The sequence below is a fragment of the Sturnus vulgaris genome, chromosome 5 (genome assembly GCF_052056855.1).
Source record: "Sturnus vulgaris isolate bStuVul1 chromosome 5, bStuVul1.hap1, whole genome shotgun sequence".
In the NCBI taxonomy this organism is placed as follows: Eukaryota; Metazoa; Chordata; class Aves; order Passeriformes; family Sturnidae; genus Sturnus; species Sturnus vulgaris.
Genome location: NC_142247.1, coordinates 26,277,300 through 26,300,405, shown reverse-complemented (window position 1 = coordinate 26,300,405; position 23,106 = coordinate 26,277,300). Strand labels below are relative to the sequence as shown.

The 23,106-nt window shown below is 35.2% G+C and overlaps 1 protein-coding gene across 11 annotated transcripts in view; it reads left to right on the top strand.

Annotated features, from left to right (window-relative positions):
- Positions 1 to 23,106, top strand: part of ANKS1B (ankyrin repeat and sterile alpha motif domain containing 1B) — a 405,789-nt gene that overhangs the window by 55,076 nt on the left and 327,607 nt on the right. For all 11 annotated transcript variants that reach the window (XM_088165098.1, XM_088165094.1, XM_088165099.1 and 8 more), the window contains exons 4-7: positions 2,096 to 2,392; positions 9,769 to 9,844; positions 11,995 to 12,096; positions 20,356 to 20,466. In XM_088165098.1, coding sequence (XP_088021224.1) covers positions 2,096 to 2,392; positions 9,769 to 9,844; positions 11,995 to 12,096; positions 20,356 to 20,466 — 586 coding nt within the window. The remainder of the gene's footprint in view (positions 1 to 2,095; positions 2,393 to 9,768; positions 9,845 to 11,994; positions 12,097 to 20,355; positions 20,467 to 23,106) is intronic.

Here is a 23,106-nt window from a genome sequence, read left to right as displayed (position 1 = left end):
ACTGTAAACATGTATTTTGTTATTTACCTCACAGAATGTCAATATAGTTATACATATAACTTACTTGTGTAACTATTTCCATTGGATATATAGATACAGTAACTGTAGGTAAAAATTACAGTAATGTCTAGTTTTTGTGCAATAATCTGATTTACATACCTAATTGTACACAAAATCAGGCTGCAATTGCCTGTTGATTTAGCTGTCCATGAAATATTGAAAATTTAAAAATAAATTTTAGTAAACTGTCCTTGGGATTTGTGGGCATACTGTAAATAAGAAAATTGCTTTGCCCAGTCCTATATAAAAGATATATTGGAAGTCACTAGAGCACAAAAAGCTTGTTTCAGGTAGTTGATAGAACATTGAAACAATGTAATATTGTGACAGTATATATATTTCAATCTGAATTTCTCATCTGTATAATAAAGAAAGCCCACATGGTGGTCTGAATAATGCATAATGATTTAAATACTTATTAGTTATCAAGCCATGTCTGCCATTGGAAGCTTCTCACTTCCCACCTGGATCTTCTCCAGCCTCTGTGTTGCAGTTTAGCAGGAGACACATTCCAGTCTCAAATCTATTGTGGTGTTGCAGACACCCGATGAGTTTGACTGCAGCATTGATTTACCTGAATGTATTGATCTGTCTCTCTGGTTTCCCAAGTTCATATGAATCATCTTAGATTGCAAGAAGAGATGAAAATGACAGCAGTGTTAAAACCACAAACCCAAGAGTTGAGTTCTTGGTTACAGAATTAGAAACATCATTACCAAAAAAATAGATCTTACCTTTTCCCCCTTTCTAGTTTTTACTGTGCAACAGGGATATTCTTATCCTAGCTAGTTTTGAGTAAGAGTCCAAAGCCTCATTTCTCTGAATCTCTGTCTCTTTCTGTCTTTCAAAGGAAAATTGTTTTTTCTCTATTTTAATTTCGTTGTCTCCTGAACTTTCTTCAGCTGGCTCCTTGAGAAACAGAACTATGGATTCAGATTTATCACTTTTTCTTCCTTTAGAATGATATCTACCCTTCTTTAGTATCTTTCCTGAATTTACATTAATTTTAAATTTTATATATAGCGCATTATCTTCTTGGTTTTGTACTTTCACAACATTCATAAACTGTCACAACATTTTATAAATAATTTATCAGAAGAGGCATTCAATGTACATAATTTGACAATTTATAGAGTCTAGTGTATTTTAAAGCTTTGTCAAGTCTACATATGATGTATTAATAATATAGATGACATACAGAATTCAGAGAGCTCAATGAACTATTTCCTTCCTATTTGCCTGAAGTTGTCTCTTTGACATTGCAAGTATACAGACAGAACTGGAAGAAAACAATTAAAAATATAATGCTTATCCTCAATATTTATTATTAAGTTTATTGAGAAATGTTTTAGGAACTACTTAGGGGCATTCTTTATAAAGCAAAAACCTGTTCAGTCCACAGCATACACATACTCAAATGCCTTAAAACACATACCTACCTCTCTCTGGAGTCCTGAGAAGACCAACTACTTAAGTGATTTTCTAAGTCTTTCTATAGGTACTATTTTGTCTTCTTCCAAGTTTTAATTGTTGTCTGGATAGTAACTTTTTATAGTGATACATGAAACTAACCTTGTGCCTGATATAGTTGCATTGCACAGTTTTCCTCCATAATTCCATTTCTCTAATAACAAACTGTTATGGTACAAAACAGCAAAATCAAAAAGAGCTACTTCACTGTCAGAGTATTTTTAAGAGAAGACTCAGTCATAATTTCAAGAACAGTTGAATCAAAGAAGGTTATAGATTTTGGCATATCATGAGCTACAAGGTTTTGAGGGGCATGTTGTTAAAATGGATTGGGAGCAATGTAGACACATAGGGCGCTCATCTGCTTGAGAGCCACAAGCTGAAGTATTAATGTGTTATTATTAAAATTTCAGTGGAGTAATTTTGAAGCATTTAACATAAATTACCATACATTAGATTATAAACCTTGCCTCTGTAGTGATCTCACAGAGGCCGTTTATAGAAGCTGAGCATTTCTATTGTGGATTAAACATGAATTTCTGAAGCTTTTGGGTTTTTTTAACAGAACAATGAAAATGAAACAGCACTGCATTGTGCCGCTCAGTATGGTCATTCAGAAGTTGTTGCTGTTCTGCTAGAAGAGCTGACAGACCCCACAATAAGAAACAACAAACTGGAAACTCCTCTGGATCTGGCAGCGCTTTATGGACGTCTGCGTGTTGTAAAAATGATCATCAAAGCATATCCAAATCTGATGAACTGTAATACAAGAAAACACACTCCTTTGCATCTTGCTGCTCGTAATGGCCACAAAGCTGTTGTACAGGTGCTTCTGGAGGCTGGAATGGATGTCAGCTGCCAAGTTAGTGTGTAATTCCTTCCCTTCCCTTCCCTTCCCTTCCCTTCCCTTCCCTTCCCTTCCCTTCCCTTCCCTTCCCTTCCCTTCCCTTCCCTATCATTAGACTATGATTTAAATTAAATGATTTATGTTTTTTAATTTAAGATACACTTGCATTTACTTTGTTAGAAATGCTGCAAGGTGATATATACAGTTTTATTTATTACAACTCAAATAATGTTTAAAAGGGATAACTCATGAAATTTGCATATCTTCAAAGCTGAGTGCTTTAAAGTTTTAATATTGTCTTGAGACATGTAGATACACAAATCATATAAACCATTCACATAAGTGTATATAAATATATTTTCTACACCGGGGCTGTAAAGGTCATAAGCTGATTTTCTAAAGCTATGGCCCTTCATAGTCACAGCAATCTAAAACAGTGTTTCACTGAAAGCTCATTTTTCTTTAATTATTCCATTCTAAACTCAAGTAACTAAGTAATAACAATTTTTATTTTCTGTATTTCTAAACACTTGTATAAATGTAAGAGAAAATTCTATAGCAATACACTCTCACAGCTACTGACTCCAACCTGTCAGCTGTTTGGTGCATCTAGTTTTACGCACAGTAAGTTATAATGACGTTAAAGGGGTAACTTTAAATAAAATAGACATAGATGTGAAAAGACACAAGGTACAGCAGCAGCGAATTTTATGTTCAGTTCTTTGTACTGGAAGGTGTCCAGGCCTTTTAACTAAAGAGGACTGGATTCTGTTATGTGTTCTGAAATGATGCCCCGATCTTATGATTTCTCTTGAGTTGATTGATGGCACTGTGTTTGTTGTAGAGTGCATTTAATCTTCATATATGAAGTGACTTCCTTGCTATCTCTCTCTTTCGCTGTATAAAATACGCTTTGAATTATGCTTTATTTCAGGTTTGTATCTATTTTCAGATCAAGCAAGCAAGCAACCAAACACAGTTACATCTACTTTAGAGTCACATTCAGACATTCTCTGCCACTTAGCAGTTGGTTAGAGCCTGCTGATTCAAACACCAAAGTTGTGGGTTCAATCCCTGTATGGGCCATTCGCTTAAGAGTTGGACTTGATCCTTCTGGGTCACTTCCAACTCAGAAGATGCTGTGAATCTGTGAACAAATCATGCAAACCTTGACTAAACTTTGATTAGAATTTATATCCATTTTAAGCTTTAGATGCATTTAATCAAACTCATTTATACACAAAATTCCCTTTTATATAGAAAGATTGGACCTGGATTCCATACACTTTTATTTCTGGATATTTCCATCACGATCATGTTTTTCAGCTTTTGAGAAAAATAATGTGAAGTGTGGGGAAGAAAATATAGATTTTAAAAAAACCCAAAACAACAAAGCAAATCAGAAAATATTAGTGTATTTTAAGATTAAAAGTGGATATTCTCAAGTGCCTTCCAAAGGAAAATGTGATAAAATTGTTTTACTACTTTTATTATTTCTTGCATGTTTTGAGTTAGTGTTGGTACTTGCTTCAAACTATTTTAAAGTGAAACACTTTTATGTGATTTGTCTGCTTATGAATTTCCCACCCATCAAGCTTTCATTTTGATTTTGATTTTCTTTACTAGAAAAAGAGACACTTGCAAAGGTTAATATAAGCAGCTTATTTTTTAATATTTCCTTTACTATTACTATATCTTCAGTAATTTAGATAAGTTTAATGCTACAGCAACATAGAACTTTTAAGTGCATATTTCTGAATGTGTAATTTCTCTTTTATCTCTAGCAAATGAATGAGGAAAAATTCAAAAAGAAACTGACGCCTGAATTGATATTTAAGAAATAGAATAATTGAAGGAAAATAGTCTCTGTCATGGCAACTTACAAATTGATGGTTACATGAGGGCAAAATATTACACAATGCTTTTATGAAATGTGTTCTTCCTCTTATGTAATCTAGATAATTTTAGCACTACTGTGAATTCTCCTAAGCCATTTTTATCTATAGTCATACTAAAAGTTTTTCATTGGTCTTTAAAAAATACAGTAACTGCTTTTTTTTTTTCAATCTTTTAAGAAATGAAAGAATTTTTTGTTAATGGTGATCTCTTTGACATCTAAAGTAAAATTATAGGGCTTACTTGTTTTTAAATTTATTTTTATTCTAATTGCATTTAAATTATTTATATTCTTAGGGTTTTTTTGGGGGGTAGTTATTCAGTGGCAAGGTTTTGGGTTTTTTTTAAATTTTTGCACTAGGTTATCTTGTTCCTTCTGGTTTTGTGCTATTTGCCATAAGGAAATAGCATTTATTTATTTTCTTGCCAGTATACATATTCTCTATCAATATGTTCCTTTTCATTCAGCATCTTAGCATATTGGTAATCTGGCTGTGTACCTACTACTAACTTATGACTTCTATAGCCTCTGAAAAATTCTGTTGATGATTACTGGCAGCTTCTTAAACTGAGGAGAACAGAAAATACCAGCCTGTCACTTAAAACTAAACTCAACTATTTTGTTATTAATTAAATTGAACTGCATCACTGATTGGGAAAGAAAAATTTACAAAGTAAAATCTTACATGGTAAACAATTTTGTATGCATTTAAATGTGTCAAATAAATTCAGTTTATCACCAGTAAAAACATCTCAGAATGTTTAGAGATGATAATAGGAGTAGCCTGTCTTGTATCACTCTGTAATTGTAAAGATGTATTTGTTTAAATGGGAGGTTTACTGTAGCCATCTTATATTTCTTTTCTGTACTCCCTGAGCACTTTTAATCACAGCAAAAATTTGGACTAATAAAAAAACCCAGTATTTAATTTTTTATTTAATTAATCACATATTTTCTTTATTTCCCAGGTCTATCCAATATCCTTCAACCTGGAATTATTTAGGAGTGGGCAATACAAATCTGCTTCATCTCTTTACGTTTTGAAGTTTTCATTTAAATTGCAATATGTGAAAAATAGACAGATTTTGGTTGAGTGATAAATTTTGGGTCTTCAGTAAATTAAGATACTGCACAGTTCAGTATGGTTCATGCAAACAGTAGTTTAATAACTATAAATATCCTAAAATCTTGGCCCCTTCTTTTTATCCAACTTTCATCTACCCCTGTTTGCCTTCCCTGTCTGTTCCAATAATGACAGCAATTTCGCTGCTTATCACTGGTAGTTCTGCAAAAAGCTGTGCCTCTTCCTTTTTGCTCTCACTCTATATGGAGGATATTCCATGAATCAATTTGCAAAGCTACCATTCTGTCCTTCAAATTCTGTTTGAAATCCATGTCAGAACCATAGCAAACTGCCTATGAATAAGGACTAGACAAGTGACCTAATTACAAGCTCTTGCATATTTACATGATTAAAAGAAAATCTGTAATTATTAAAACCCTTGATGCTTCTCTGTGAGCCTGCAAATTGTACGCCAAGTTGACTTGGGCATTCTGGCGTGCCTTTTGACAGTGTCCTCCTGTCCTAGCTTAGTTTATGTGTCCAGCTGTGACATTCTACCTGTATTTAGTAGTAGGCAGGGGCAGGGACTGTTTTATTATATGTTTAGCACAATTTGTGCTCTAGTTCTCTGTATTTCATATACAGAAAACTTATGCCAGAGAATCAATATATTATCCATTGGTGCAAACTCAAGCAGACTTTATCTCACTTTGTTCATGAAAAATTGCCAGTAGTTTTTGTATTAAGTATCACTGGAAAAGACTTTCCAAATATAATGGTAGTGTTCACTTAGCCAGGAAAATATGATCCAAGGCAATGAAAGCTTCAGGAAATAAAGCAGTGAAAATTGTCTATAAATCTTAAGCTCACTTGCTGTAGTATAGACAAGAAGAATATATTAGTGCACAAACACACTGTTATAAGTGAAAAAGATCTACCTTAAAGTTCTAGCACATCTTAAATAATATATAGAAATTATTTGCAGCTATATTTTTTAGTCCTTGCAATTTGTGTTAACACTATTGCACAAGAAAAAGAAACATTCTGAACTTCTATCTTCAAGTAGTAAGCCACATGTACATTTACAAAGAGAGATAAATTTACTCATCCAGTCTGAATTTCTCTTGGCCCTGTTCATCCTGAGTTTCAGCATTCCCTCTAAGTTAAAGCAGAGTTTGGTAACAGAACTGTCTGGTAACAAGGACATTTCTGCCTTCTGGATAGTTTTTGGGTCGAGGGATCTGATTCACTTGTTAGTTATTCACTATTACCGTGAAATCCTGCCTAGGGCTTTTAAGATTTGTGTCAGTATTCATCTCCATGACATCTTATGCAGGATTGCATGTCTGCATCTTACAAGTGTGTTTTCAATCTCCTTATTCTCAGACTGATTTTAGTTCATTTCATGGTGATATTTCCCCTTTTGTTCAAAAAATCATCTTTATAGTGTACAGATCCTTGCACTGTTTATATGGTGTGCCTTTTAAATTCCTCTTTTGAACAAATTGTTCATAATATATATCCCATTTCTGGGATGTGACATTCATTAATATTGTCTGATAGCTCAGAGTTGTAAAGCCTTGACTGCTCTAGAATACAGGGCAGTGTGGAATGTCTGTCAAGAATTTTAGGATCATGTTCTCATATGACAGGAAATATCATGGTAGAATAGACCAAGAAGCAAGCAAGTATATAAGGAAAAAAAAGGCATTTAAGTTTGGATTCCTCTCCCAACTCTATGAGTTACATGTGTAAAGGTGGCCTAAGTTCCTGTACTCCCTTTCTGCATAGCAAAACTATCTTCTGGTTCTTAAGTTCCCCCAGATAGATTTGTTTGCGTTTCACATCTACAGGAAGTTTCTCTTCTCGTGTTAGTCTCAATTCGATTTCTTGCAAGATGTGTTCTTTCATTAAGGAAAATATTGCTTACCTTTCCTCCAGTGGGGAATTTTGATGAACAGAAAGACTGCTGCCCATGCCAATTATCATATCAGGATATTTTTCACCCTTTAACTGGGTAATCTAAGGATAGATCCTATATCTTGTCCTCAAAGCTGTTGATTCAGTATGCTGGAACATTGATCTTTCTCATTCTCAGATCATGCTACAGCAATAGAAAGTTGTTGTCACTAATATAGTTCATTTTTTTCTGCACAACAGTTTTCTTTATTAATACAGAATGATATCTACAATTTTAGTCAAGGTGCAAATGATTTTCATCTCTGCAGTTCAATCTCATAGAAATAAAATTTAGTGATCTGGCTTCCTCTAACAATTGAACCGCTGTGGATTTAATTGTTGATGTATACATCACTAATTCTTATCCCTGACAGAAGCAGAGCTTGGTTGAAGTTGGAAGGGAACTCCAGAGGTCATCAGGTCCAACTCTCTCTTTTCAAGCAGAATTCCATAGAATAAGTTGCCCAGGATCATGTCCAAAATCTTTTGAATATCTTGAGACCCTACAACTTTCCTGGACAACCTGTACCAGTACCAGAGCTCAGTTTAGACTTCTTTATACCCTCCCTTCAGATATTTGTGCACATTGATGAGATTCTCTGTAAGCCTTCGTTTGTCCAGGCTAAACTGTCACAGCTCTCTCTGCCTTTCCTCATAGACGAGATGCTCCAATCTCTTAAAAATTTTAGTATTTCTGTATAGTAGCTTCATCTCCATCTTGTGCTGGGGAGCCCAAAACTGAACAGAGAATTTTAAGTGTGGACCCAGCAGTAGTCAACAGAAGGGGAGCCACCTCCCTTGACCTGCTGTCAACACTCCTCAATGACAGAGAACTCTATCTTAATAGTACAAGACCCACCCAATAGTCATGCCAGTAAGTGATCAATCCAAAGGAAATGCCATATGACTCTACGAAGGTAATAGGCTTTTTCAAGATTGCTGATGTCAAGACTCTTTCAGTAATCAGAACTATAACTATTTCTGAGAACTTTTCTCATTCCCAGAAATTTCTGAGCTGCACATTAATCTGTGTGTACTCTTGTGGTTGCACTGTCATTGCAGAGTCATCCCATTTTGAAGTCAATTACATTAACTAGAAATATCCTGAAGATATTGTTTGAGTAAAGGATTCTGAAGCCATCTCTAAGTAAATCTGAATATTTAGTCTTCTTGTTCCAAATAAATCTGGGAATGTTCAACTCGATTGCTTCTGAAAATGGAAATATTAGAAGTGATTTTGAGATATGTGTTTTGTATGTATATTCCCTTACTGACTTCCTTCTCCTCTCTGTTATACTGTTAGTATAAGTGGTATGCAGGATGTAGATGTCATTGGGCATGCTCTACTTCATACCTCCATGTACTGAGCATTGGTAGGACATACGTAGACTACAGTGTGCTCACATCCTATCTCAAGATCTGTGATTACTCCTAAATATTCTGTCATTGCATTGATGTAACTCTGATGCATTCTGACACAACTAAGTAATAATGAATTATTATTCTATTTCAGAATTGGGTTTTGTATGTGTGTATCTTTAAGGTCTTTCCACCACAGTAAATATGACTTGGATAAAGTATAGAAAAAACAAATTCAAGAAGTAAAACTTCTAACATTTTCCACAAATAAATTTCAAAATCTAATTTGCTATCAAAGAAAAAGGAGGTAAGTCAGATGCTCAGTGAGATCTAGTAGTGCTCTAGCTAATGCTGTTGGATGGAATTTAGATTTTTCAGTAACAGCAGTATAAAATACTAAGAAAAGTATCTTGTTAAGAGAGAGAGTGTGTTTTTCAGCACTGTGAATTTTACTTGAGCAAAAGTCTGCTCACAAAGAATTTTGTGTCAAAAAAATCTGTAAAATCAAGTTCACAGACATCTAAGGTAGAATTTAAATGACATAAGCATAGACATCTAAAGCTGTTGGGGGTGCCTTAGGGTATCCAAGGCATCTGTATGGGGCAGATGTGAGGCAGATCAAATGTGAACATCAACTGGACCAGCAGCTGGACATCAGGATATCCTAGGGCATCTCTTACCATATAACTGCATTGACCTTCTAGAGTGTGATCCAGTTTCACATTAAAACATCTAATTGTAGATGTCCACATGTAAACTGCCTGACTCTGCTGAAGAGCTGTGTTCCACTGATGGTGTTGACTAGATTTTCACTGCTTGTAATAGGAGTCTAGAAATTTTACACAAATGCAGGCTTGTTAACAGGGAGCTGTATTACATTCCTACTATATTTTCTTATATAGTTATTAATTTTATAGTAAAACCGACAGCATCTTTGTTTTTTGTCTTGAATAGTAATAAGAAAGTCTTGTATTCTAGTATTTATTCTCGCCCATTCAATGTTTTTTATGTGTAGGTAAAATAGAGGGGAAAAAAATAAATACTTATTTTCCAGGTGTATTCTTTACAGAAAGATTAATTGGTATTTTAAATGTCACGATATTTCTTTTCTAGACAGAAAAAGGGAGTGCCCTACATGAAGCAGCCCTATTTGGAAAGGTGGAGGTAGTACGCATTTTGCTTGAAACAGGTAAATCTGATTTACAGGAAACAATGAACAAATGCCCTTAATTTTCTTGATCTGGTGTAAGTCTCTAAGTTTTGGCTATACGAATTACTTTTATCTTTATCAGCCTTTGCAAATCTAATCACATGTACTTCTCGTTAAAACAGTGTTCTTTTAGAATAAGAAATTGCTATACACGGAGAACAAAGGTGATGTTCAGACTCAGAAATTCTACATATGACTCAATGTATGCCACTGTATTCTGAGAATAAATGTATTCTGAGAACAAAATGGCTACATAAAATTTTGTTATTTGCTCTGAAAGGCAGCCAAGAATATTCTTTGATGTAGAGACCAGAAGATTCATGTTCACATTTATTTCCTTCAGTTAGCTATTCATAGCAAACACACCATTCTGTTTGCTTCTTCATTTCCTGGATAAATTGAGTGCCTTTGAAGAAAAGGGAAAGCACTGTGTCTCTGAGAATTGCATTTGTCCTGAAAGAAAAGAAGAAAAGGGATATAAAGTCCAAACAACCCATCTGCTGCATAATAAGTTTCAGATTTGGTGTAGGTGAATTACTCGTCTAGACAACTCTCTTCTCAGATAAGTGGTAAGACCAATGAGAATGAAAAGACATAGAAATAATTTCTTGCAGATCTGTGAACTTCCATTACACTGAGGGATCTCATTGGTCTTTATTATCAGTTCTTGTGGTGTTACTTATATATTGCAAAAGAAGATACATCCTAATCACATCCCTTAATCTTAATCTCAACCAGTGTAGCCCTGATCTCAGACCTGTTTTCAGAAAAAAAAAAATGCTCCTTCCAAGTTTCTTTTCTGTTTGGATGAAAAAGAAGGAGCCTGAAGGGGATCTTCACCTGCCCTCAAAAAGGCAGAACATTTTTATTTTCTAAAAAAGGACCTGGAGAACATCACATAAACATAGGAAGCCCTTTAGACCACAGAAAAAGCCCACCTCTTTCAGATTAATACATGTTACAGCCTCTACCAGCATACAATTGTCAAGACAGTGGAGTAGAATCTTCACTGTGAACTCCTTCAATCCCAAATGCTCTGCACTTCTGCAACATTCCCCACCTTCTGCCTTTTGTACCTAACAATCTCCTTTTTATAGTTCTGCTTCAAAAAGAGTCAGAAGATGTTATAAGTAGCTACTACAAAGGAAAGATGTGAGTTGGTGTGTCTGACCTCTGAAAGTCAACTGCCACTGCTACCAGTAATATTTTGCATTTGTTTTCAGTGAGAAAATTTTGTGTTTCTCACAAAACAAATCAGGAAACTGTCCATTGGTTTAGGAAATTACTGTAATTGCAACCTTTTCTGGGGAATGCTTTCAGAAAGTCCTTCTAAATCCTGCTTCCTCTGTTTTGCTCTGTTTGGTGTCCTAAGAAGAATTTGTTTGCTAGGACATTTCATACCTTTACTTTTTATGAAAGCACATCTAAACTGAAATACAACTTGAGCCTTCTACCATAAGGGCGAATTTCCAAGGAAGCTCCTACAAGGTAAAGGTAGAGAGTCACGTAGTACCATGTACAATAGGTTCTGATTCAAGGCAAGCCTCAAACTTAATCGACAGTTTAAGCCAAACCATTACTTTGTTAGCAGTATGGACAGTCTGTGAGGAAATCCTGTGGCTGTTCATAGTGCCCATACACTACACAAGGATATTTCAGTCTATTCATGGCATGAATTTTGAAAATGTTGCCACAATGTACAACTTCATTAACAGAAAGGTAAAAACTTTTTCAGTCTTGCTCCCAAAACACATACTGGTACTATGGACTAGAAAGTTCCCAATGAATTAAAGAAGTTTGGAAAGAAATTTAGGAAAAACATTCAGAGAATTTCTCGATTTTACAAAATATCCTTTTCAGGATGCCTTTTCCTTAGGAATTATCTGCTAAAATAGTACCAAATTTGGTTACTTTATATCCCCATGATATACAGAAACATAAAACCCATCCATGTCAGTGAACTGTAGGCTACTCAAGCTTTAAACAGAAATGTGTTGTGTACTTTAGCTGTAATGCAGTTGTAAAACCACTTGCTTTCAATTTGTCAGATAGTTCAGTCTGATATAACACATTTGTTATCCGAATCATTTAGGGTTAAATATTCCACCACAGATCCATTTCTTTTTCAGGAATTGATACCAACATAAAGGACAGTTTGGGTAGAACGGTTTTGGATATACTTAAAGAGCATCCATCTCAGCAGTCTCTCCAAATTGCATCTCTTCTTCAAGGTAAGCCATATTCAATTATACATTTGTTAGAATCAGTAGAGAAATATTATTATATATAATAATTTCTATTCTTTCAATGTTTCATGACACAGAGGGGCAGTCTTTTGATTTAAAAAGACTGAACAAAAAGAAGTTGTCCGATATCTGAATTTCAGAGTGTAAATACTTTCTTTTTTTGTGAGCCACTGACCTTAGCATGGTGTGTCACACTTAGTCTTTTTACATTCTTCATTACACCTTGACATACTGTAATATTTCAATAGCAGCTCCATTAAATTGTAATGATAACTTACAATTGAAATGCTTGATTTTTTCATAAATAGCGACTAAATGATTGAAAAATGATGACAATTTTTCAAACATTTCATTATATTTTTTTTTTCATTTTCCTTAAACTAAAAAAAACCACAAAAACAAAAAAACCCAGGCAGCATTTCTTGTTATTATAGGGGAAATAATACATTTTTTCATACATGCATTTGTTCTCATTCCCCCACCTTACTTTCGTGGTGAAAGGTTGATGGAAGTTCATTGCTTATTTCAATCTTTTACTCTAGAAGATGGTAGTAAAGTGATGAAACATGAACTAGAACATAACTTAGTGTTAGACATAATTTATTCTCTTTTATGGAATTTGTTCCCTGCACTTTCAGATTAGCCTTTCATTAAGTGCATTTCACAGAGCAGGTCCCTGTAGGTATCAGTGCTGCATCTTCATCTGTATTGATTATTCCCACCATTAAATAAGCCTTTTTAATCACTTCAGCATTGGTTCTACACATGAACTAGCTCATGCTACAGGCTCTCTCATAACTGTATTTTATAAGAACATTTCCTAGAGAAAATTAGGTCATATGGCCATACTGTGTAATTTATTTTCTAAATAACTTCCAAACTATTTGACCTGCTTCTGTAAAGTCTTCCAGTAAGACAATGGACTGAAGATACAAAGCTTCTAATAAATATAATAAAAATTTTGCAGGCTGTAGGAGAGGTATTCCTATAAGGAGTGGATTCATGTTAGAGCTGAACCAGTTAACAGCTTGCCTTGAGGTCTCCCTCTCTCCCTTCTTCCTATTTTCCTTTGCCTTTTCCCTCACTTCCCCCCTTCCTCCTCCCCTACTTCCACCTACACAGTTCCTTTACATATTCCCCATTTTCATGAGACTTCAAAGTGACGCAATTCAGTTCACGAACTGGTAGAATACAAAATATGTATTTATTATATATATAAAATAATGAGAAATAATTTTAGAAATCTATAAATATACTTTCTGTAGTTTTAATTAGCTTGCCTCCTGTGTGATTCAGGTCTCAGAGTTACCTCTGTCCCAGGTAACTGGCAGAAATGTGCATTGAAAAGTGGAGAGGAAGAGATGTGTGGGGAACACAGGGCATCCCCTGGCAGCAAAACGGAGTTTTTAATTTGAATCACACTCAAACTTCAGCCTTTAAGTCCTCACAGAGCTGCAGCATGAACATACTATCATGTAGAGGAAAAGAGGATTAATGTCATACTGGAACTTCTTCAGTGTCAGGGAAAGGGTCAGTCAGAGCTCCCAGTTTCTTAGACGTCCAAATCAATCATCCTTCAGGTATTAATCTAAGATTCGTCATAAAATCCCATCACCAATTAAACTAATTTCAATTTTACTACCTCTTTATTGTTCCATTTTCTCCTAAGTGTGATAACCTTGCAGTCTCAACCCCATTCAATCCCTATTTTTTTTCAAAGTAACCTTGTTTTATCAATAATAAAGTACCCAGCCCCCTCTCATGGGTTTCTCATGTTGATGGATCAGTACCTGCCCTCAGTCTTTACCACACACACAGAGAAAAAGAAATATATTAATTTCAATCCTTTTTGTTTCTTTGGCATGCAGTCTTTTTCAAAAGTGTGCTTTGAAGTATAAAAAATGACTGCTTAGTAGTTTCAGCTCTTATTAGTGTGATGAAACTGTCTTGTAATGAGCAGCTGTTTATTTTTTCTCTCTGCCTATAATCAGAAGTGATATGCAAGAATGAAAAATGGTTACAAAGATGCCATTCTGAATCTTAAGAAAACCTGAGGAGCTCCCTCAGAACTCACTCGGGGAACTTTCATAGATTCTTTTTCATCAGCAAGATATTTCCTGAATCTTTATCCATCAAAGTTTGAACTGTAAGCTGAAGTTGAAAAAATTAGGAGTGACAGGATTCAGTACTTAGTGCTACTGATGATACAGTTGACCTGCCCTCCTGTAAAAAGACAGCTGAGTATACTGTTCACTAAAGTGTGGGTATTTATCTTATTGTAGCTAAAAAATCAGTGAAGCACTGGAATTTTTGGAGTCCTGAATGTTTATAATTGAGTTTGACTTCAGTGCATAATGAATTCCATGAAAGGGCAGTTACTAAGAGAGGTTTAGTGGCTTCCAAATACATTCCCATTAAGGCAGCTGTCTTCAGAAGGTTGTCTAGAGCAACTTACATGGCTCTTTCATGTAGACTTATAGGAAATAGAACTTAAATTAATTATGTCAGACAACTGCTGGCCAGATTTTTAATGTTTCTTGCTAATTTTGTGCTTTATTTATGTAGGCATAGTGGCATTAATTTGTTCTTTCACCTTGTTGCCAGGATAGACTAGGATTTTATTGCCAAGCAGTCTCATTAATTTTTACTGGTTCCTCCTTGCACTGTTCTGGGTGTCACTTTACAGTTTATAGTATTAACATAGCTTAGTATTTGTCCCTGCCACAAAACATTAGCTTTCAAAATATAAAACAAAAGCTGAAAGATGTATATGAACAGACTGGCAGAAATGGACAAGGAAACAATGTGACTGGTATTACTGGTGGGCCTGTTACGCAGAGGGATAAGAGAGTTGGAAGACATGTTTAGAAAGAAAATAAGCTGACTTTGGGGATATTTATAAGAAACTTCTTTGAAAGAGATAAAAGTAATTTTTATGTTTAGAAGCAGTTAATGGAGGTAGTAGCACTAAATCCCATGAGCTGATACTAAACCCAACAGGGCTGGTAGCCACCTTTGAGTAAATGCCCTCCCAGAATTTAAGAATTGTGGATAGAAATTGTTCTCCCTCTTTTAAAGAATATTTAGAAAACTACTTTTTACAGATTGTAGGTTTAAAGAAACAAGGCTTTTTGCCCATGAGGTTTTAGAAGTGTTATTAGCATTCTGTGATCCCTATTTTACATCTTTTCTTACTATCCTGAGAAAAGAGCAATGGAAGTTTCTGCAAAAATTTTTTTTTTGTGTTTGCGAAGTCTGTAATCTTTTTTAAAATGTTGGCACATTATCTGATAGAAGGAAAATAAATTAGAAGATAATTTTAAAGAGCAACATGAAAAAGGCTGAGTAAGCTATACAACACCTAAATGTTTTTTTACTGTTAATTATAGTTGGAATTAATTAAAATGACAGTTCAGATTTTACTTCTATGTCTTTTGTATATGTCACATCATTTTGTGTGTCTTCATTAGGTGCGAGTAGCACTTAACTCACTAAAAAATATTTATTAGGGTTTATATTCTTAATGTAATAAGGAAGAAATAGCTGTGTATGCACTATGTACTGGAAGAGGGGAGAATTAGGATACTGTGCCAAGCAAGGCCAGGCTACTGGGTGCATTTCATGGGTGCAGTGAATCCACAGCACTCAGTGCTGAAGCAGTTAACAGTACTGGCACTTAGGGCTTTTATAATTAGGCATTGGAGATAAAAGGGATGTTGCCAAGGCTAGTAGGCCTAAAATTAAACCAACCAGCTGTGTTTTAGTTTTAGCACATGTGAACGTGACGCAGGTGCGAGCTGTACCATCTTTCAGCTCTTTCTCCACAGCCCTCTATGCTCTCTATTACAATCTTTCTCTTTTACTATTTCTGGAATCATAATTCTCATTATTATGAAACAAAGGAGATAGTAGATAAACAGATGAAAAATGGCATGAGCCCCAGTAAATGCTGCTGCATAGACAGGATGGAGGGAGATGCAGTGGAAAACTGTCTCCTCTCTTCTGCTGAAGCTGCTTTGGAACCTAACATTGTTTGTACCTGGTACCAAATTATTCATAAATGGAAAATGCATAAGCAGCTGCAGAACCAGAACTCTTTTCTATTCCTCTCTGCTTAAATAGCTTTGGTGTCATTAGCCTTTTTTTTTTTTTTTTTTTTTTTTTAATTAATGTATTCTCACTCTCTCTCCTGCTCTTTCTGTGGACAAGTAGATCTTCCATTCCCTTGAGTGCAGGAGGCCAGCCTCACTGGAAGAATGGAAAGGTTTTCAGTCAAGGATTTAATTACAGCTGTGTGGGATGAAAATAATTGACTTCTCAATTCCCCTTCATTATTTTGGGTTTGGTGTTTTAGTTTGGTTTGGTTTCTTTGGTGGTTTTTGGGGTTTTTTGGGGGCCTCATTTTGGTTTGTTCTTATGGGGACTTTTCAGCTTCTTCTGTAGGTTCTTGTGCAAAGGCTGTAGAGCATTAACTGCATTCATGAATTAATCTAACTGCTGTCGTTGGGACTGAAAGTTTAGCTGCACCTTTACCTATCTCACTGTCATAGGAGTACTTCAGTACTTGTTTCTGTTATCTTCCTTGAACACATGCACAAAAACATCTATTGACTTCATCTTTCTCTGGGATTCAGTTAAACTTGAATCATTTAGAAATTGTCCTCTGAAATTTAGGAGACTGAACTGAACTAGCCTCCATCTCAGCTCACCTGTCCTTTTAAGCACACCTGACCGTAGCAGTTACCTGTCAGTTTCCTGCTACTGCAGCTGCTGAAAAGAGAATTGGGTCATGAAGCCTCAGGTGGGCTTCTTCCCATAGGAGCAAGCGAGGTGTTTTGGGAGGAGCTTTTTGAGAGGTTCTAGGCTGGGGCAGGACTCAATGGAGCTGCAGAATCCTCAGACAGGTTCTGGAAGAGTCTTAGGGAGGGCAGAGGGTTTTCTGAAGATTGCTGCCCTTCAGGAAGATGTGGAGTGAAGCAGTGGGGTGCTCCCCCCTCCACAGGGATATTGGTTATGGAGGGGACTGGTTTCCATAGAAGTTTTATTTCTCTGATCTAGTTACTTAGAGAGCCTTCTGTTTAAAAAGGTTCATAATTTTATTCTGATCAAATTTGGCATTTTTGGCTTTTTTAGAGTTTTAAAGAGCCTTCTGGTATCCCTAGGGAAAAATTGTTCTATGAAGAACTCTATATGAATCTACCTCATGGCATGGCTGAAGTAGGGTATAAAAACAAAAAAAATGAGCTTATACTTAATTTAAAGGAAAATAATAATTAAAAGAAGTTGTTTGGATTTTTTATTTTCCATTAAAATAAAATGCTTTCTGAGGTGAATAAAACCATTACACTAAAAGCCAAGGTTTGTAAACAACACAAAACTCTTAACCCTACCACCTCACTGAGAAATCAGGATCTGAGGAGCTGAAGTTACAGTGAGTTCTGCTTTTATATTCCTTGGAAGTTCAGGAGCAGCTCTAGCTGAGCTGGGCCATGCTCTCTTCATGCTGGAGAGGCAGCTGTGTTTCTCTACTTCTATGTTTAGTCTTTCCCATCTGTTTGGCTTTGGCCTAATTGGTATTACAGAACCTAAGAAAGCTGGAGTTGCAGCTGTTTAAACTTCCCAGAACTTGTTTCCTTCTTGGGTTATATTCTGTGCTGTTCTTATTTCCACTGCTGTGTGACCACTTTTACAGTATTAGTTTTTGTGCACAGGACCCAATTTAGGTTGAGTACGGCTTTGACAAAATCTGGTAACTACAGAAGAGTCCTACTAAGTCGAAGTTTTTTGAACACTTTAGTATTAAGAGCTGTAGCAGTCCTCCCTTTACACTGAGCTATGAAGTCCATTCTGGGTAAGGTAAAGTAGTACTTACTTTTGCAGAAGTAAAATAGTCTATTCTTCCTGAAATGAATATGACAAGTTGTGTCCTAAACAGCCTTTACTCTCCCTTAGAGTAGGAATGATAGATTTTCCTCCAAAGTTATGTGAAACCACAGATGAGGACACTGTTCTGGTCATGATATGGTATAAATCACGAAGCTTAGCTTTGTTCTGAATTATCTTTTTGCTTTGAGAAAAATGATCTATCCTGAGCAGTCTCTGAAGCACCCAGTAGTGAATAAGTTTGGGCAGGTTCTGAAGATGGATTCCTAGCCAGCTGCAGTTGACTAGAATGCAGCTGCTGGTGAAGGCATCTGGTGTGTTTGTGTGTTTTTTCTTTGGCTCTTGATACAGATCACTTGTTTTGTGTCTCTGTCTCTGATAGTATTATGTGTAAGTATACATTTATCTAGACTATTAGCCTCCTTAAATTGAGGCCCTGTCTTTGTCTCATATATATTTGGTGGAATTTTCAATAGTATAAAACCAAGTTAGGAGTGGAAGTCCCACAGAAGCCCAAAGTTTCAAGTTTCAGAGTTGCATTTTACCCTCACATTGTTGGCATGCTGCTAGCCTTGTAAAGCTTTTGTACCATACCTTGTGTGAGCCAGTTGTAAGGGTTTTCTGGAAGGAACTCTGCATTTTTTAGAGTGTATTTAAGACTTATGTTGAACTTGGAATTTCCTCCTCAGAACTAGCCCCCAGCAGGTAAATGCATTGGTCTGGAAGTGAGGACTGACAAAGACCAAAAATAGAAAATTATTTTAAAACCACAGTCTTCTATGATTATGTGACAACAAGCTTCAAGTTCTTCACAATAGCTCGTTCATTTCCTCTCCTAATTATAGCTGTAGCAATCTAATAATTGTAACATTCACCTGATAGAATTGCATTTCCATTTGGATGGTTCCATAATTACCAAGCAAACATTTCTGAGACATGAATTCCATTTTTCTTCTAGTTTTCTTTGGGTCTGACTTCCTTTTTATCTCTTTTCCATCTTGCACATTAACTTGACAAATACTACTGCTGACATAGCTGGAAAACATTCCAGAGCATTTTGTCATGATGATAGTTTTCTCATGGTCTCTAACAGCTCATCTTTGCTCCCCACACACACACAAAAACAAAATAAAGTACCCATTTTCATATGAAGAAATTTATGACAGATTATGTTAGAGACCATTGCCAGCCATCAAACTTAGTATGATTTGAAAGTGTCATATATTATTTTTTTTAAATACCCCAACAGTCTACAAAGCATTTTGAAGCTGCATGCTGTTCTAATTCGATTTCCAATTTCAATTTCTCAGATGTCTATTTTATCACAGATTGTATTTGGGTTTTGGGATTTGTTATTTAATCATGAGTAACAGCAAACTAAACAAGTGCATTGTAGACTCTAGAAATTAAATCAGGGAGATTTCACTTCCCAGAAACTCCTTAGTCCTCAGTGTGATATTGATGAAAGATGTTATTGTACTTTGCTGCTGTGTGAGTTGCTACATATGCTATTGTGGTTGTTACCAGTATCAGAATGAAATTATTTAAACAATTTTGTGAACTCAAGCAAATGCAGATGCAATAACTGCCAAAATTGAGAACCAGTTACTCTGCTGAGAAAAAAAGTCCCACTATTGCATAAATTAATTTCTAACTTATTATTGTGCTGCAATTCATTAAGGTTTTGGTCTTCCATTGAGGTAGCTTGAAAGTAATGTAGATATTTATAAGAAAATAACAGTAGTGAAATTGAAGTTTAGCACATTCATTTTTTCATGTTTTCCTGTCTTTATAAGTATTATTGTGGATGTGGGGCAAAGGAAGTTTTAAGCAGAAAAACCAGAAATTTTCGCACACTGCTTTTTAGACTGCTATTTTAAACTAAATTTTCAGAATTGCTTTTTTTAAAAATTTTCTTATGTACTAGGTCTGTGCTGCAAGCAGAGTATTTGGCTTCCTTAACAATATCAATGTTTGTAGGTATTGTGAACATCCTGAATATCTTGATAAAAAATTCTCCACAAACCTAGAATAAAAGTCTCTTTTAACTGTTATATTATAATAGAACATGTATGTTGATATTTTGAAGAGACAAGAAAAACACAGGGATAGTCTCAACTCATTGCACTTACAATGAGATTTCAGTAGCAGATTCCACAGATTAGAGGACTGGCCATTTTAGTGTTTTACAGTACATTCAACAAATGATTGCCTTGTAGCAGTGTTTATGAATACTTACTGGGTTGTAGTATTAAAAAATTGAAAAGGCTTTAATGAAAAATGAAGTAGCAAATATGCTTTTGATTGAAATAAACCCCCTTATTTCAGTCTTCTAAGTGTATTTGTATCTTTAACTTGCAGAATATATGGAAACAGGAAATGCAAGTATTTCAGAGGAACGCCCAGCGGAATGTGCAGAACATCAGTCTTGTGTTTTGTCCCCGGAAGTTCCTTCGTCTCCAAAGGCTAAAAGTAAATACACGTACTCTGGGAATGCAAAAGCTGTACTGAATTTCTCTTTAATATTAGCATTCATGCCAACTTAAAAAGTGGGAAAAAATTAAGAAAGTTATTGATATCAAGTATCTTTTTTCCTCCCAGGAATCACCTCTCTTGACTACATACACTGTAATCTATGTCATACAGAAAAGCAAGGAACTGTATTTCCAGGAAGAGCAAATTCACTAATGGATTACAATGTACTGCATTGTTTGATCTTAAATCATTTAAATTTATCTGACCTTATCCATTTCATAATTAAGTAAAACAAAAATACTAAATATGTTGAAATACTCTGCAGGTATTGTTTGCATTCAGGTTAAAAATTGAATTTACCTCATCTTTCCCTATGAGTGCATCTACCAATTGTTTTACATTTGGCAGCCTCTTTCAAAGGTCACAAATGTACTGCTCTTCCATCCATCTTCTAGCACAGTTTTTATACACTATGGCAATCACCTGTGTCCGGGTGCTTTCATTTTATGTTCTGATTCACCATTTCCAAAGCACTGCCACTAAAACATGACATTTTCTGAGTGTGGTATATTTCATGAAAATCATCCTCCTGTGTAACCAAACCTGACTTCTGCCTTCAGTAATCATCCTGAGTGAATGTAATTGACTGCTGCCAAATAAGTAAGCCTGTCCTTGATTTTGTTGTGTGAGTTTTGATGTTCTTTTGCTTGGTAGTGATTTTTTTTGTGTTTATTGGGGTTTTTTGTTGTTGTTGTTTGTTGGTTTTATTTTCTTTTTTTTTAACATGTTCACTGGGAGAGTTTTCATTCATGAGAGAATGAAACTTCCTGATGCATGTCAGATTATGATCTTCATGGTGATAGTGAACAAATGCTGTAGTTCCAATAATATTTCCCACTGGGGTACTTCACACATATGTGGTGTGTGAAGATATATAGTTCCTTTGAGATTAGCAGGATTGTGAAGCCAGCTACCATATGCAATAGAAATGTCTGTCCCGAAATTAAGTAGCAAATATTTTTAAAATATGTTTTACTTCTTAACAATAAAGTTATGATCTCACATTCCTTATTTCCTCTTACAAGGTACAAATAATGTAAAGCATGCTTGCTGGCTTTTGCTTATCTATTGTGTAATCTGATACAAAAGAAAAGAAATCATACTTGATTGTGCTTCCCATCCATCTGTCTACCATTCACTGACAATATAATTTCAGATAATTTAAACCAACTTTGGAAGAGGGATAGCAGTATCAGTTACCTTTCTGTGACTTTCATGAAAATAGGGAGCTGGATAGAGGTGAAAGACCCTAATTAGTACCAGCCCTGAAAGAAATAGGCAAAATCTGTCTTTTATGTATTCTGGCAGCAATCAGCCAGTCAACTAGTGCACTCTTACCCAAGTTAGTCCAGTTTTGGCACACAGAACTCATTCTTGCCCATTAAGAATACTGCAGGCCATATGTGGGAGAATGTGGGACTGGGGACATGAACATAGTTCTGTAGCAAACAGTACTTCTGATTCTTTATAGTACACCGTATCATGATTTTAGAATAGTTTTTACTATTTAGGTGTTTTACTTCAAATTTTTAGTTATAATATTAATCTGGAATAATTTTAATTTTCTAATTAAAAGCAGAATATAAATAAACTTGATTATAGTTTTGTTTAATTTACACGTTTTACATAAAGCTACAATTGACTAAGAATAGCAAGAGTTTTGAATGCAAAATTTGTTAGGTTTTAAAAAGCAGACACTTTTTAATTAAAAACTTCTATTCCTGTCTCTGAAAATTTGGCCGTGGTTATACTTTAAATGTATTTTTGAGTATTTGTGTTTACTTAGCATAGCAAACAGTAACTATGAAAAAAATGTAAACAAACAGAGCTCTAGACCAAGCAGATATAGTTTTATCAATGGATTCTATAGTTATGTGAGTGTACTTAAGTCTGTTTTATGTATGCTGAGCTTAATATGCTCACTATGTTTTCCTTTTCAGCATTTTATTTCCAAAGATGAAGTAACACGGAAGCATCTGTATTTTATCAAGTCTAAGAGCTGCAGTTACCACCAGTATGACTGTTGTAATCCTAGTTAAAAAGAGGGGTTTCTTACTTGCTTACTTACTCTTGGCTTTTTCATTTTTCATTGCTATTACTAAAGGTAGCTGTGTAACACACATGCAGTACATAGTCAGAACCTAGTGTGGTTGATCATAATGAGTAGCTTTTCAGTCTGTGGAAGCCTTGCAGAATGCACTAAATGTGGGTTTCTGATAGACTGCTGTAGGGAGGCATGTTTTAAACATGTAGGATTTGCCCAGTATATTCTTCCACCATTCCATTTAATCCTGGGGGAGTCAGCAAGAATTATTCATAGAGCATAGCTGCTCTGATGGGGTAGATATGCATTCTTAGTCACGGTTTAAGGAGCTTATATTGTGTATTAATTAACTGCAGCAGCAGACATGAACCTGATGCAGGCTATGGGATATTGATTTTGTATGTTTGTAGAAACTTTCCTTTCTTGGATTAATTTCACATTCTTGTATAGTTGTTATTTCTATAAATTTTCAGGATTAGAAAACATAGGGTAAGTATATATTCATCCTAATTAAATGCAAGGTATAGGGCAAT